We start from the raw sequence: 16,524 nt of genomic DNA, 5'->3' as shown, positions 1-16,524 counted from the left end.
GATGGATGGATGGATGGATGGATGGATGGATGGATGGATGGATTGATTCCTGGAGAGCAGCACGGAGCCCAAAAAAAACCTCTCTTGCAGAAAAATGCCAAGAGATGCAGTACAGCTGGAAAAACAATCTGTAAATGATTGCCTGAACCGTTCACACTCACAGCACTTCTGGCTCTGTAATTCATTGAGGAAAAACATAACTACAAGTCTTTGAAATCAAGATTATTTTGACTGGACAACTACCAGAGAGAACTGCTGTTCCTTGCCCAGACAAGCAAACCTCTTCAAGCCCTGAGGTCCTGTGTGATTTCTTGCAGTGACAAATCTGAAACTTGTGTCCTATAATTTCTCACATTGTGAAGAGTGACTCAGAGACTTGTCTTACGCTGAGCTCACTCACTCCATGTATCAGCAAAAAATATCACTGGGAGAAGAACAAAGCAGGTGAATGCATTTTGTGTTCCAAGTGGGCAAGTGTGGGCTTCCTCTGCAGCCTTTACTCCCTCTGCAGCACAGCAACCAAATCACCTGAAAATCAGACCACCACACCACACTGCAGCCCCCTCAAAATTACTGAGAGGATCCAAACAGAGAATTTCCTCTCCTGTCAGTTTGCTGTGTTGATTGATTTTGTCTATAGCCCCTTAATGAAATGGTGCAAATTTCATGGTCTGTTCATGTGCTTAATTGCAGCAAATGAAAACCGGTACGAAGGAAGCTGGAAAGATGGAAAGAAGCATGGCCCAGGGAAATTTTTCTACCTGGATAAGGGACAGTTGTTTGAAGGCATCTGGGCAGCAGATATACCAAAATGTGGAATCCTGATTGACTTTGGCAGAGACGAAGCTCCTGCCCCTACTCAGTATCCAATCCCAAAGGTAATTGCTTGGAAATTTCATTTTTGCTAGTGATGTTTGCATTTGTCAGCACTCGAGGCAGCTCTCCAGGTAGTATTTCACTCTCAGAGCGATTACCCCCATGGGGGTCGCATCTCACAGGGTGTGCACTCAGAATCTTTGGCCAGCAGTGTCCTAAATGGCCCCACAGGGACAAATGGCCTGTCCAGCCACCGCTGGAACCTCCTCATCACCTACATCTGAAAAAATGCAGTTCTCATGCACCAAAACTGCTTAGAGACCTGAAGCAGCACAAAGGAAACGGGGACAATAGAGGCAAAGACAATAGTGGGATTTGCGTCAAAACCAAGTGATTTTGCCAAGCCAAACTGCTGGAGCTGCCTGGGCCTTACTGAAACCTGAGCAGCTGCAGTGCTAACATCAGTGGTATCCTTTACCCGGGCATCCCGAGTCAGGGGCTTGTCCACAACCAGCAGCCCCCCATGGGCAGAGGGGTGCGTGTAGCTTCCCCGCAGTGGGCAGATGGGTTTCTGCCAACATCCTCCACTCCCCTTCTCCCTTAAGACTGGCACAGACTGTGGAGGAAGCGCCAGTCCCTGTCCCTCTACCAAAGTCTTGGTGAGATGCACAAGGAGGGGACAGGGGACACACTGGGCCATCAGTCTGGCAGCTGCTGGGTCCTTGCACATCACTTTGGTGTGAGAGCTGGAGGACGGGAGAGCCTGACCCCAGCTCCATGCTCTCAGAGGACAGGGCACGGGCAGCAGTAGGGAACAGGCAAGGCTCCATGTGGCCCTGCTGGCCAAGAGTCTCAGCTTGAATCCCCACAGCCTGTGTGCCACACATGAAACAAAGGCACTGCATTTCCAAGGGATGGATACCGCAGGATATGGGTGGGGAAGCTCCTCTTCGCTTAGAGCTTAGCAGAACCACACTGGACAACCACAGCACACTGCTTTGTTCCAGTAACACAGGAATAGCACGGCCCTGTGGCAGGTAAAGCCACTGACCTTCCTCTGCTCCAGGGACGAGGTTGTTGCAAATGATATTTGGCACACGTGGCTACTGAAGCTCACAGCTGTTACATCTTTGCTTCCCTTATTTTTCAAATCTGTCTTCTATAGCAAGGGCCCTCTGAGCACACACACTTTTGACAAGCCAGTTAATCCTGTAAGTACAAGGCACACCCACACAGTGCAGAATAACAAACACCAAACACTCACCAGGGAAAAACAATCTCAGTCTTGCAGAAAGAGTGAAAGGAGCAGTACTTCTGTGTCTAAAAATATTTACAAGGTTTGTCAAAGGTCAGGCGAGAATGGCCTCTTAAATAACCCAGCCCTGGGATGAATTGTCATTTCCCTGCATGATCCCTGCAGGATCTTGAAGCCTGGCTATTTATTTAACTCCCTAAAGACCAAGTTATGACCCAGTTTTCTTCTGCTCTGTGAGCAAAAAGAAGGCATAAACTTTCACCACAGTTATTGTGCTTTCCATCCAGAGAGATTTCTTGATCTCAGAATATAAAGAAAGTAATAGATAAAAGGAGAAAAAAATTACTTCAGATTTTCATAAACCTTTATTGCCAAATTACTGTTGCAAGCAGCAGTTAGAGAAGAGTTAGGGGGAGCGTTAGAAACTGCCAAAACCAGAGATGGACTAAATAGCCAGCTTTCGCCTGGCAAGAGGCTGACAGGGAGGATCTGAGCTCCTACATGGAGTCACAGGAACAAATGTGGGGGTGGACAGAACAGAAAATAGCCAAAACCTAGAGAGCGACTGTCAGAAGCTTTGAAAGAATTCAGTGTACAGATGATGGGGCTGCATCAAGGCAGATTTGAACATAACTGTAGAGATGGGGAAAGACACAACACAGTGGACTTGGGATATTTGCTGTTGTGATTAAAGCCAAGGCTTCAGAAAGCGTAAGGAAATAAAGGACTGGATGTCTTCTGCCTGGGGAACAGCAGAGCCGTGAACCCCCAGAAAGCACCAGGCCATAAAGCAGGCCAGAGCAAGGGCACAAGGCAGGGCTTCGGCACTTCCCTCTCCAGGGACCCTCTTCCAGGTTTGTCCAAAAGTGTGTTTCTGTTAAAGGAGAACCTGTCCACTCCATCCTAGTTCAAGGAGACAGACTGATGTTCAACATTTAATAAAATAAGAGAAGTAGAGCAATGTTTCTAAACCAGGAACTGAACGGCTGCACTAGAAACTGAAGTCCAGATGCATGGGAGATTCTTCATTAATGCTTGAGATTAATTAATTAATTAATGCTCCACTAATGCTCCATCCCACCACATGACTGATTTGTATTATTCTTATTTAGATTGAACTAGCTGATCCAGACGGTGTTTTAGCAGAGGCGAAGGCGATGTTTGATGACAGCCAGAATTAATAACCGGGTGCTGAAGAACAAAAGAAACTGTGAGCTAAGAACATGATCCCGAGTCACTGATTCATTTGAGTCTCACATCCACTCTGGGGTGTATCATGTCAGGGTCTGCCTTGCTTTTTCCCCTCAAGGCTGCCCGTGTATGCTTCACTCTGCAAATGGCTTTGCTCAAAAGCACCTTCCCACATTTTGGAAGAGAAAGAAATAAAAAACAGAAAGCCTGCTGCCAGGAGCAGGCACCAGCCACGCTGAGCTGTGGTGCTTCAGGTCTGCTCAACATCACCCACGAGACCAAAGGACACCAGCACTGCAGCTGCCTGGTAAAGAAACCAAATGGTGGGAGCATGGGTCATTAGATCCCCTGATTAGTATCGTGCTAATGAGCATCACCTCTTCATTTGGTCCCTTGACTTTTCATGTTTTCTAGGGTGAGAGATAATCTAATTTTCTATTTAAGCAATCAGGGAGAATAGCAATACAGCATGCTTAGTCCCAAGATTTAAGCAGTGCTGCTGACAGGAGGAAAAGCATTTAACAATGTTAATATTCTTGATACCTGCCTGTGTCAACAGGAAAACGTATCTTCATGTGACTGAAGTGAGTAACTGCACACATTGAAGAGAGCCTCAGAAATACCCCGTTAGGATTAGCACAATATAGCTGAAGAGATAAAGGACAGAGAAAGGATAAGCATATTTAAGGCCCTTGGATAACAAATAATCAGCAACAACTGTGTATATTTTATTGCATGATTTAAAGTATTTTATATCTAAATAAGTGATATACAATAACCAATGTTTAAAATGCTTGAGGTAAATGCGTAATACCATTAGTATAAATAAGGGATAAAAAAAAACCCAAATTTTAAGTACACTCTTAACATTTAGATCCACGTGTCTGGGTCTGGTCACTGGCTCTGGCACACAGTTACACGACTGTGCCCAAGCTGTAACTTTCACAACCATTTCCACAGCTGGAAAATGAGACACATATACTCGGTATCATGGCTTAAAGTGCAGAAAATAGTCAGAAAAGCAGCTGTAATAACAGTTCCATTAGCTCAGAACCTACCAGCAGGAGAAAGTTTGAAAAGGCTGTCCCACTAACTTCTAATTCTGTATTTCTTACACAAAACAAAGAACCCCACACTTGTCTGTCACTTTATAAAAGACCCACAAAGTGAAAAGAAACTCAGCTACTTATCCAAGACAGCAAGTCATTTTACAAAACAAGCTTGGAAAAGAGACTTTCTGGACTTCCATTCAAAATAATGTAACTTTTAAATACACAGTTCACAGACAGAAGCGTAATTTTTAAGCCCTTTCAACCAATTGCTCTAGTGGGAAAATTGAGTCAGGTTTTCTTTCTTTACTGAGGCTTTTTAAAAGTCTCTTTTCCCCCAAGACAGGGCTGGTAGCCCAACAGAAGATGGGAAAATCCATTTTGTGCCTCCTGCTAAGATTTCATGTTTTGGAATGCTGCTTCATTAATGCCTTCACTATCATCATCCCTCCAGTGCTCCGTGAATGCAATCACAATTCTCACCATCTGCAGATTTACATCAGTACTATATAACTGAAGCATAACGTAATGGCAGAGCTAGAGAAAATCCAGTTTGGCCTCTGTATGCCAGAAGGACTTGAGGAAAGCATTTTTCTGCTTGTGAACCAAAGAATGCTGCTGAAAAGAGCCCAGCAGGTTGTTTTATGGCGATTTTTCAGAATGCACACACACCACGGGTAACTTTGTCAACACTTCCCTCTGCCGTGGTGCTGACATGAGAAATCAGTCCCATGCGCTTCACGAGGCTGCTTCAGTAGCAAACATACTCAGCCACCCCAACTCTGCAGGCACTTCCTACAGCTCGTGAAGATGCTGGGGTCACCCAAGACAGAGGTGGGTGTCAGGAACCCCGTCCAGCCCAGGCTGCCGGGTACCACTCCGCTGTGCTGCCACATTCACTCCTGTCTAATTTCAACCTCCCAGGTTTCTATCCCAGTGTTAGCTACAGAAAGGGAAGTCAAGCTGTGTTCCGTTACACTTGAAACCTACCTCAGTTTGTGTTCAAAAAACAGCTTTTACCCATTAAAGCCCAAAGAACTGCAGTAAAAAAACCTCCACTTCTAGACCCAGCGAGAATTCCTGCAGCAGCCCAGGACAAGCGCTGCGATCTTGCTTGGACAAGCCTCTTATCTGAGACACCAAATGGACGTTTTTGCTTAAAGAGGAAATAAAAAACCGACATGGTCGCCTCGCTGTCACAGAAGTGTGTGTTTGAAAGTGAGCAGCAATATTAATTACAAATAACCTACTTCCATAAATAAACCTATACAGAGATAAGTCTTCCAGATCATTTGGAAGCAAAACATGTATAACAAGTTAGTAAATACAACACTTCAGTGAGGAGAAGACTTTTTCTAAACAAGGAAGACAAACGCATAGCTAATTACTTGGGAATCCAACGCAGAGAAAGCACCTCTTGCTGCTTGTATCTGAGGATTTATTAAAAATAGATTTTTAATATAAAAGTACAAAAGAATTACTACTTTGGCTTGGAAAAAAGCCAGCAGTGGTTCTGATTTTCAAGCAAAAAATTATCCAGTGATAATTTCCATCTAGTAACTTCTTTTTAAAAAAAGATTCCTAAATGGGAAATAGGCAAGTCTATCTCTCCAGATAATGTGTGCCGGCTCACGAGAACTTTAAAACAGTTATTGCTCTTATTTTCTTCCAAAGAAGAGTAGAGTCTCATTCCTACTCATGTGGCCACACCACATCGCAGTAAGACGAGTCATGGTTGTTTAGCGAGTTATAAAATGTGTAACCGCCACAGGGAAAAGGCGCTGGAGAAATCAGTGAAGTAATAATGACTTGGCAGCAAACCACACTAGGGAAAGTGGTGGGAAAGCTCTCGCTTCTACCATCTGTCAGGCTTCCAGAGAGAACAGCGCTAGCACTGAAACCAAGTGCTAATTGCTGCACATCCCAAGTAATTTGTATCATGCCATGCAATATGGATCGGACAAGCAGTATCTTCTAGTAAATGCCAACATCAAATAAAGAAAAGGGAGGAAAAACAGCTTCTCTATCCATCCCTAACAAATGCCCAAATTTACAAGGTTATTTTCCATGTATTTATACAGCCACCATTCAGCATTACAAGACGCAATCTAACAGTGTTCACAAGAGGGATGCACGTGCAGTGCAAGCATACCCCACCATCCTTTCCTGCAGATGCCAGAGAGCCAAAATGTTATGAAAGGAACATTATTTTTTCTCTCTAAAAGGTTAGAACAACATTTCTAATCTCTCTTTAAACAGTGATCAACAGTTCGACCAGTTCGTCCACAGGGGAGTCAACATAACCAGGCAGAAGCAGAATAGTGGGTTTATTTTTCTGAAGGACAGGTTTACGGAAAATGGGTAACAGCTGAGGAGATCGTGTCACCTCTGTGATCCAGCTGATCCTGGAGCCGTGCAAATTCTGCAAGTTCGTTCAGTTCTTGAAACTGCCTGTCTGTTTTATGGCTCACCAGCGACCTGTAGAAGTGGACTGCAAACACAATGAAAATCAGTCCAAAGGGAACCATAATAGACGTTGATGCAATGGCTGCTGCCTGTCCTGATGTGATGGTAGAGGAGCTGTTGCTCTGAAGAGGATTATCAGTTTTCTTCTTTAAAGGCAGAAACTTCACCCAGCACAGTAACACCACCTCTGCAAGAAAGAGCAAAGTCCCAATGACAGTAGAAAATGCCCAGGCGAGCTCAATGTGCCGATGCATGCGCTCGTGAGGAGACTCCTTTACAGAGTTGAGATTGTGCACATTGCTAACAGCCTCTATGTTTGGGAGGATGCAGGTACTTATCATGAGTGCAAAGAGGTGAACTGCCACGAGGACAGTGGTGCAGGCACTGAAGGCTATCAGGAGGCCTTGCGGGTAGTCGTGTTCAGCATCCAGCTGAACTTCTACCATAGCCACCTGAAAAGGAGCACAGAGAGAGATGCAATTAATTACATGACATATTATTTCACTATACATTATTTTAAGTTCAAATGCAGACTAGCATTTTGTCTGGACCAGATGATCTTCCGGAAACATTTAAGTTTCTCTTCATGTCAATCTGCATCCTTTTCATTAGGTCCAAACGTAGGTCTGAGCTATTGAGGAAAGGCCACCACTTTCACACTTTCTGTTCTGCTGTAGAGCAAACCACCAGCATGCACAGAAGCTCTGGACAGCACAGCAGCCACCTCACCATCCCCAGCCCATCCCAGTGAAACAGCTGAACTTTGTGACCAACACACTTGGGCTCTTCAGTGAAACATTTCTTCTTTCCTGTGTTATACTGTAGAGGCAGCTTCTGATCTTTCATGATACAACATAAATTATACACTTCATTGGGTATTAGGAAATGTGTTGTGTTCCATACATACGTAGAATACTCTATGAGGTCTTCTGATGTAAGGATCTATATCATGAAAGCTGCTAAGGCAGCAGACTGCCCATCACAATCTTGGTGGCCCATTCTCCTTGGATATTTAGAGTTCTGAGGAACAGGAGCCCTTCACTACGAAGATCACCCTTCCAAGGAGCTCTAGGCTATATTCTTTCACTCAAAATATATAAGCAGACTCTAGGACACAGATTCAAAACACACGATATCCATGGCAGCCAAACAGGCCTGCTAGAGGCTGGAGGAAAGAAACCAATGGTCTCCCACAAAAGTTAACACAGAGCACTCCCAGCCACCATGAGGTGCTCTTACTGAGTCTGGGATCCCATCTCCTTGTGCTCCCAGGCCCAGCACACTCCAGGACACCACAACTCAACCACCAACACACCAATATATTAAGCCAACGAGGGTTCTGCTCAGACGTGTTTCAACAGGCATTCAAGGCCATTTGCCAATATTTTAATTCCTTTAATGAAAGCTTTATCGTCATAAGCCGAACCACCCAGCCAACTAGCAAACAGTCTCCAAGTGTTACAAGAAACTCCAGAAGTAATTATATTAAAACATATATCATTCTTGCTCGAGGATTTAAAAATACCATTTCTCAACTGTGGGAAGCTTCACATTTGAGAGGATAAACATTTGGTCGTGGGTCTCTCTTGTGCAGGGTTGTTTGTTAAGTCCCAATGCACCCGTGGGATGTTGGGCTTCCTGTGTTTTTCACAGAACGACTGCAATCCTTCACCACTGAGGATTTCTTTTCATCCTTATCAATGGTTTTTCTTGCACATTTTCTGGGGCACGTCTAGACTCAAAACCATCCAGCATGACAAGATGTTTTAATCCTTTATCCTGGTACTTATTATGTTAACATAACCATGATATTAAAGAGCTTCATAAGATGAAGACTATTTTCTTTTAAGAACTGATGTATTTAATTCACCAAATATTGAACACATATTTCCATTAATCGATGTCTCCATGTAATAATGGCATCAAGCGTCTGATTTTGAAGTTCAGCCAGACTCTCTTAATTCCAAATGCACCCGCTGTCCTGGAGCTACTCTTCTATTCCCATTTCAACAGAGCATCAAGCAGAAATCTCTTCTTCCTCCTCTTAGCCTAGCCTGAGCTAAAAAGAAGCACTAAATAATTACATGTAATCTAAATGTACCTACTTCTGATTTGACTATAATTAAATGCATGATCAAAACAAAATCTTGCAAGAAAGCAGCTAAATTTAGGTAGCATTCAGATACTCAGACAGCTCTGTGCCTTGATAAGCACCAACAGGAGCACAGGGACAACTCACTATTAGAAGGAGACATCCAGACCAAGAACCCAAGCTTTCCTGCATTAAAAAGCCTTCGTTTCAATACTGCTGGGTGTTTCCCCAAAAGAGCGACCTGAGTGGCACCATCAGCCGTTACACACTGACAGGACAGCTTAAACCCGAGTTCATGCTACACAAGCAGTTTATTCTGCTGCCAAGTACACCAACACAGCCCTGCTCTGCACAGAGGCTTGGTGTGTAGGTGGGCCCCACATCACCTCTCAGAAGAAGAGTTTGCTCTGAAATCCAACAGGACTGTAATTGTTACTTAAGACTTGTCACAATTTACCCCACGAGCAGGAAGGGTGTAACTTCCTTCAGCTCAAACCATACCGTGCAATTACTGACTGTTATTCCAAGTGTACTCTCCGTAATTGTGGGTAGCGTCACCACCACTTGACAGGTAGCCGAAGCACCGGTCTTCTAACAGCTGCAAAATGAGCTGGCAGCCAAGCAGCCAGAGGCACTGCCAACTACTCCCAGTTTGGGATGCTAACAAGCTGCGGATAAGGCAGAAGCGGGGCACGCAGCCATCCCAACCTTGAAGCCTCACGTACACCTTCATGTGGCTTACATAGACTAACACTTCAAGGGGAGGGTGAGCTCCATAAGGAGGCTCCTAGAAAAACCCAGAGCATCCCATGAGGGGTGCAGCCTGGACCAGCTTCAGCATCTTCTCCCAGCTCCTGCCCTGATGCTAAACACCAAGGGAGTCCAGTGTTGGGAATGACACTTGGGAGTTGTTGAAGTGACACCCGGCTATCCTGCTAACATGCAATACCACCTCCTCTCAAGGTTCAACCAAAAGAACGGGTCTGGCTGCATCAGCTGCTGGGCCAGGAAAGATCCTGCACCAAAGTGAGTAACAAATGCTAAAAGGAAGACAATACTCACCTGTTTTGAGGGACAGCATCACAATTTACCTGCTTGGCAGACTACAGCGTCTGGAAAAGTACATCTATTGACACTGTAATGTTCACAGCTTCACAAGCTCAGCCCTCCAAAGGATGAGTGCAAGACTCCCACTTTGATCATTCAGGGTATACTCACATGAGGTGCAGCTCCACAACACACTGACAACCCTTTGCAGACTGCAAGTTCTCCAGCAAGGGAGTTTGATGGTTTTCTAAAACCAACCAGTGACAAAATGTGATAGAAGCCAGGGGGGTACGTGCATAAGAAACAAGACACAAGAGCTCTTAATGGGTTCACAGACAGGACAGGAAAAAGTGATGCTGAAGCTAAGTGGGTGGACAGAAACACCCATAAGCAGAGAGAAAATGCAGGAAGCTGGAGCTGACACTGGTGTGAGCAGGACAGGGGGAAGCAAGAAAACATTTCTCTCTCCCACTCATTTAGGATCAACAGATACTTCAGAACTCACTCCAAATCGGGACTTGTGGGGAGGCTGTAGGATTCAGAATGCCTGAAGGATTTCAAAGCCTACTGAAGTTGATGGAAAGTCTCCAGGGGGTACAGCAAAGCCTCCTTGTGCTCAGGCCTGGCAGAGTAACTCCAGCCTGACCCATAAGTGAAAAATCAGTTCATGTTTTCTGTTTCCTCAGACTGTCAAGGAAGTTAATTTGGGAACCCTTTCACTATAAACTCACAGAAAAACTGCCAACTCCTGCCAACTGCAAGTCACTGTTCTTTACTTCCTGGACCAGGCCCGAGCCAGGCACCTAACACAAAAAGCTCCATTTTTCATTATGATGCCCCATGCCTGTTTTCAAACAGCAATGCAAAGCATCCCAAGTTCTTCTCTCCTTTGCTCATGCTGCAATTTCAAAACGCACAGATCACAACTGCTCCAGCAAGGCACCACTTGCCAAAACAGGGCCGTGGTGAGCTCATCTGGTGTGATCCAAACCACCGCGCCGCCTGCGCTCACCAGTACACGCTGATGTGCCACGCAGGAGGGTGTTTTTCTGCGTTGCCGTTGGGTTTCTGTGCTGGTTCAGAGGAGAGGCCCCTCAGGGCAGGAGCTGTCACTGATGTCTGCACAGCACCCAACACAACACCTTTCAGCACCTTCTCCTTCACCACCTTCAAAGCCTCTCTGAGCACTTACTGCACGATTTCCACTGTGCCAAACACCCTGCCCTGCTGCATCATCACAGGGTGGAAGACGCCTCAGGAGGTCATCTGCTCTAATCCCCGGCTCAAAGAGGAGCTAACTTTAACTTCAGATCATCCTGCAGATATGAGCGACATTTACTACAGCCCTTGACAACACCGTAAATCTGAAATACAGCTTCTTGACAAAACTGAAGGACTCTCGTGATGTGGGATGCAGAACCAGAGTTCTCATATGCCTGAAGAAGGTGGGCACTCAGATGCTTTCAAAGATCACTGAATGTGGGCACACAATCATGTTAAGGCTTCTGGCAGCCCTGGATTTCAGTCATGACAGCCTGAGTACTACCATATTGCAAGAAATTTAACAACTTGCCCTCTAGAAGAATCTGCATTTCAATTTTATTTAACACTTAATATCTTGGAATAAGTTCATTTCACTTATTTACGTATAATGCTTCTACAGCATTATACATATATGCTTATATACATAATGCTTATGTATAATGCTTCCACCAGAGTGGCTTAAAAGAAGGTCCTGCTTTTAAACTAACTCAAAATCCTGAATGCTCTGAAGGTTTCTACCCATACAAGAGCACTAACACAGTGCCTTTGACAAATACTGACTTCACTGCGTTGCACGAAGCGAGTTCTGATACGCTAACAAACAAATTTTCACCAGCAGTAACAATTAAGCTAAAAAAACCAGCCACATACACAGCTGCAAACGAAGCTTGTACCACTACTGAAATACAGGATAAGCAACTTGGAGAAACGTATCAGGACTGCACCACCTTCACCTCGCTGGACCAACGCACACCAAAGTAGAAACTGAAAACATTGAAAATTCTGAAATGCAGAAATATTTCCTTACCTTCACTTGCCCAGCCAGGACCAGACCAGACCACGTGTGGTTAACCAGTTACATGTGCAAGTGCTCTTCATGGCACACACTGCTCTCAGCAGGACAAAAAGCCCATGCACATACAAGGGGTTTCTCCAAGTCCTGAGGTTCACATCACACGTTCATTTCAATAATAAATTCTATCTGCTACCCCATTGCTTGTCTATGCATGGGACCACAGGGGAAGTCAGGAACAAGACGAGTGCAGTGGCATCTCTGGAAACCAGCACTCCTCTGGCTGTCCCTGTTCTCCTGACAGCACCATTGACTCCCAGAGACAGGCGCAGAGCCAGGCTGCGAGTGTCTGCACCATTCATTAACAGTTATACACAACCCACAGAGAGACTCTGTATGAGCCAGAGTCAGTCACCGGAAATTAAAAAAAGATAAATCAAAATAATGACTTTATTATTATTGGTTTCATGCAGAAGAGAATGTAAGCATCATTTATCCACTAGTGTAGAATCTTGACTCTGTGGGTTATTGTATGTTGCAGAATGGCAAAACATGTTAATATTCGCTAAAGCTAACACCAGAATACAAATATGGGATTTAGTTTTATTTTGCTAGTAAACATGAAAAGGCAATACCCATGTAATTGGGGTAAATGAGTCTTGAGAAGGCAGTGTCTCTACACAGCGCTATCCATAGTAAATCTGCGATAAGCACAGCAGGGAGAAGAAACAGTGGCTCAATATCACCTTTACCTCCTCCAAACCACAGCAGCCACTCGCAGCTGCTGCAAGACTGGGGGAAAGACCCCCAATGTTTCACGCTGCCTCGCACATCTGGAACCTTGAGATGCCCAAAGGAGCAACAAAACCTTGCTTTAATGGCTGGAATAGAAACCTTTTATCAGGGGGAAGGGTTCTTCAGAGCACAGCGCTAACCTGTAAGTGCAACAGCAATATAAAAGCCATGGCAAAAGCCATAAAACTGGGAGCGTAAAAGTTAGCTGCAGGTTACAAAATGCAGCTGTTGCCTGTTATTCCACCAGCAATGCTGTTAAATACAGTGAAAACCACTTCTGGAGTATTTGTACAGCATGAGTCCTACCTAGCATTGCTTCCACTGCTGTTCTGGAAATCAGCTTCATCAATATTTATCAGTGCAGTCAGTCTCTTACCAAACGTGACTGAAGCTGTCTGCAGAAGACGGCATGGGCTATACTTCAAAGGCACGAGTTGACAGTTCTTTGATGATACTCAATATTTGAAGCATATATATTACCATCTAGACAACAGTCTAGCCAGCTTGAATCATGAGAGGTATTTAAAAGAAAACTGTGCTGTCTGATAAATAACATCCTTCAAATCCTAAATATAACAAAACCAACCACAGCGTATAATTTGGACCCCTAGTTTAGGCTCGGGTATTTTCACAAAGCTGTTAATTGGTGGAGGGAGGCAATGTTTGAGTTTTCCAGTTTGACGACTGCTGGGATCTAACAACTTTTCCATGATATCTGTGACTCTGGTATCGTGATGTTGTCACGCTGCTGCGTGATGCACCCCCGGTGACAAAATGATGCTAACAAGGCAGATTAACGGTTCAAACAGAAATAACCTGCCAGCAGCCTGTCTACACCAGAGCTCTTGCTGCTGCTGTAGGTGTGGATGAACGAGTGCTTACGATACTGGGTACAATCTGCTAAATACTTCCAGCAGCTGGATAAACTGGACTAAGAAATAAAAACTGATAAAACCAGGCATGAAGGGGGAAAAAACCATACAACAGTAACTGGAATATAACATACAAGTGAGGAATGCTCCATGCCTCCACTAGCACATGGAAGGCATCTTCCGCTGTTTCATGGACTACACATACCCTACAGTCTACAATTTCCTTCTTTACTTTTAACAGTTCTGAGGATTGATGTTACTTGCTGGCCCCAGAAATTGGAAAACTGCATTAAATACAAGATTATAAGCTTCCTGTACTTCCTTTCAGATGTACAGCACTGGATGACAGCATCCATGGGAAGCTGCACAAAGTAAATCCCCATTTCACTCCTGGGAGCTGAGCTCTACCAGCAGGCTGCAACCACAGACCCTGCGACTGTTCCTTAAGTGAACACACAGTGGCGAATCGTGATGTGCAGCTCTAAACCCAAACTAACTGTAAACCAGGTTTTTGATCAGTCTTCTCCGTGAAAGAAAAATGCACGTGAGCCTGAAACCTGGCTGAGCTTTTCATGCTCTACACATCACTGACCCGGCAGTCTCTTGACTTTGGCACGCATCATTTAACCGGGGTATCTGCAACCAATCCTGAGGGAACACACTTTGCAAAATGGCTGCAGTTACACACAGAAACAGTCGAAATTAAAGGCACAGTTTAGCAGAGACAAACTCAGCTCATACTAGAGGATGCAAGGTCTGTGAAACTAAAAAGCAAGGGTCGATGGGGCTGGGTGGGAGCAGTGCATTCCACTCCTGACAATTCCCATCAATTTGCTGGGTGGTCCTGATGTGCCATTTAGGCTCTTTCTTCCTTGTGACAGGGAAAACAGAGGAACAGTGCTGGTTAACTGCTGGTGTAAGCTTCAGATCCAAGACTGCTTTGTACTTTACCAGCATTTTGTTCAAATACCAGGTGCCAAGGAATCTGCTGAACTCAGTAAACAATGCATAGGCGTGACAGCAGAAAGGGGCCCTGCTTTTCAAGGCAGAAGGACAACTTGAAAAGATAAGCAAAGTTATTCAAAAGAAGTCTAAAAATACCTGAGAGTCAGTTCTTCTGAAAACAGATAGGAAGTCTCAGCTAGAGAACTACCTACCTGTCATAGCAAAACCAATGAGGCTACAAGTTGATTTCCAGCGTGATGTTGTTAAAGGAAGAAAAAACACTTTCGGAAAATTAAAATAGATGAACATTCACATGTAATGTTCCTGGCAAATAGAGAGTTTTGTTAATCGGAACAAAGTGGCTTTTTCCTGAAATACCCTACAACATAAATTCAAAAGCAGCAGTTTTCAACCGCAGCACACCGAGCTCCTAGAGCTCTGCCAGATAATCCAGAAAGTCGTAGAAGCAGCCTTACCTCATACATCCATGGGATCCCGAGAGCCCACATAGCACACATTTAGAGAAAAGCCAAAGGAATTTAGGAGATTAAGTATGACTTTTAAATAATAGTATTTTTATTAATGCAGATGCAACCTCCCTCGGATGAAAATCTGTAAAGCCCAAAAGACTGCAGGGTTTTTTCTGTGTTCTCTCTCTCAATTGAAAAGCCCGACTCAAGAAACCCCCTTGACAAACTGCTCTGCCCCAGGAGAACGGGCGTACAAGGAAAACTCATTAGCAGCAGCGGAGAGCAGCTACCAGCCCGATGCGTGTTACCCAAGGAGAACCAACTCAAATACGCTGCTGCACCAACACAGCCGCCTGTCAGTCACAGGAATAGCAGTCCACCGCCATCCCTGAGGGGTTGTGCTCTGTTTTTAGCCATTGAAGGAGGACAGTGACATTTATTTGACCGTCACAAACAAGGCTGCTGCGGACTGGCTGCTACGCTTTCAAACAGCATCCTCTCATCAGAACAACGGTTCTTAAGGGGAATACAACTTATGGCTGAAAATACCTTGATAAAAGCAGAGTAAAAATATCAAAACAAAGCAAGTCAGACATGTATGATTCAGGATTTACAACTATGAAGCATTTGTAACACAGATTAATAAAGGAGCTGACGGCCGAGCTAGCAGCTTAGTACATTAAAGTATTGGGCTTGGGATGAAGGCTGCAAGTTACCGATTTCAATCTATATACAGCTTTCGTTAGAGATCATTAGGCTTATTGGACTACTTTTCTACCTTAAACATGAAACCAAAAAAACATACTCACAAAAAAGACGCTTCTAAAACACGCACAAAACCCTAAACTAAGCAACACCCAAGATTTCTTAAAAAAAAACAAACAAAACACCGAAACTAGAAACATCGCGACTGCAAACGGCTAACGATGGATGTAATGAGCCAGAGGGACATCGCTAACTTTAATCAGTTATTTTTCTTAATTTACCTAAATATGGCTCAAGCGCAACAGCTGCCTTTGCAGACGGTGTGCAGCTGCGGTCGGGGCAGGGCGGGAGCGCAGCCCCGCAGCCTCGGGAGAGCCCGGGGACTCCGAGCGCAGCCGCTCTGCCCTTCACACCGGAGCACGAAACGAAATGAAACGCCGGAAAAACAAACAAACAAACAAAAAACCAACCAAAAAACCAGCTAACCTCCACATTTACGGCCCCGTACGGGGTTTCCTGTGAGAGCAAGCGGGAGGAACGTCCCTCCAAGTGTGATTTTTGGCATGCTAAGCATCCCCAGCAAGAAAAATAAGCAACGAGCAAGAAAAAAAAAAAACCCGCACGAGATAGCGGTGCTTTCTGGCGGAGATAAAAGCTATGAAGCGGCTTTTAGCTTGTGGCATGACAGCTCTCCACAGAAAACGAGACACTCGTGTGCGAGCCCACCGGGGCATGCGCGGGCTCCCCACCCGGCCCCGCTGCACC

The 16,524-nt window shown here is 44.8% G+C and overlaps 2 protein-coding genes across 2 annotated transcripts in view; one reads left to right on the top strand and one right to left on the bottom strand.

Annotated features, from left to right (window-relative positions):
- The window catches only part of MORN3 (MORN repeat containing 3), an 8,361-nt gene extending 5,109 nt beyond the window's left edge, over window positions 1–3,252 (top strand). Inside the window, exons 4-5 of the mRNA XM_010180490.1 lie at window positions 694–878; window positions 3,184–3,252. Of these exons, the coding sequence (XP_010178792.1) occupies window positions 694–878; window positions 3,184–3,252 (254 nt within the window). The remainder of the gene's footprint in view (window positions 1–693; window positions 879–3,183) is intronic.
- A 3,365-nt stretch (window positions 3,253–6,617) lies between these two features.
- Window positions 6,618–7,235, bottom strand: ORAI1 (ORAI calcium release-activated calcium modulator 1). The gene has a single exon (XM_010180489.1). It carries the CDS (start codon window positions 7,221–7,223, stop codon window positions 6,660–6,662), a length of 564 nt encoding a protein of 187 aa, XP_010178791.1. The 5' UTR covers window positions 7,224–7,235; the 3' UTR covers window positions 6,618–6,659.
- Between the last annotated feature and the right edge of the window lie 9,289 nt (window positions 7,236–16,524).

This window comes from Mesitornis unicolor, unplaced genomic scaffold (genome assembly GCF_000695765.1).
Source record: "Mesitornis unicolor isolate BGI_N332 unplaced genomic scaffold, ASM69576v1 scaffold15183, whole genome shotgun sequence".
In the NCBI taxonomy this organism is placed as follows: Eukaryota; Metazoa; Chordata; class Aves; order Mesitornithiformes; family Mesitornithidae; genus Mesitornis; species Mesitornis unicolor.
This window is presented reverse-complemented; position numbering and strand designations above follow the sequence as displayed.

Bases quoted from the DNA above. Each gene is read 5' to 3' on its own strand.
- ORAI1 (XM_010180489.1), bottom strand. From the start codon at position 7,223: ATGGTAGAAGTTCAGCTGGATGCTGAACACGACTACCCGCAAGGCCTC.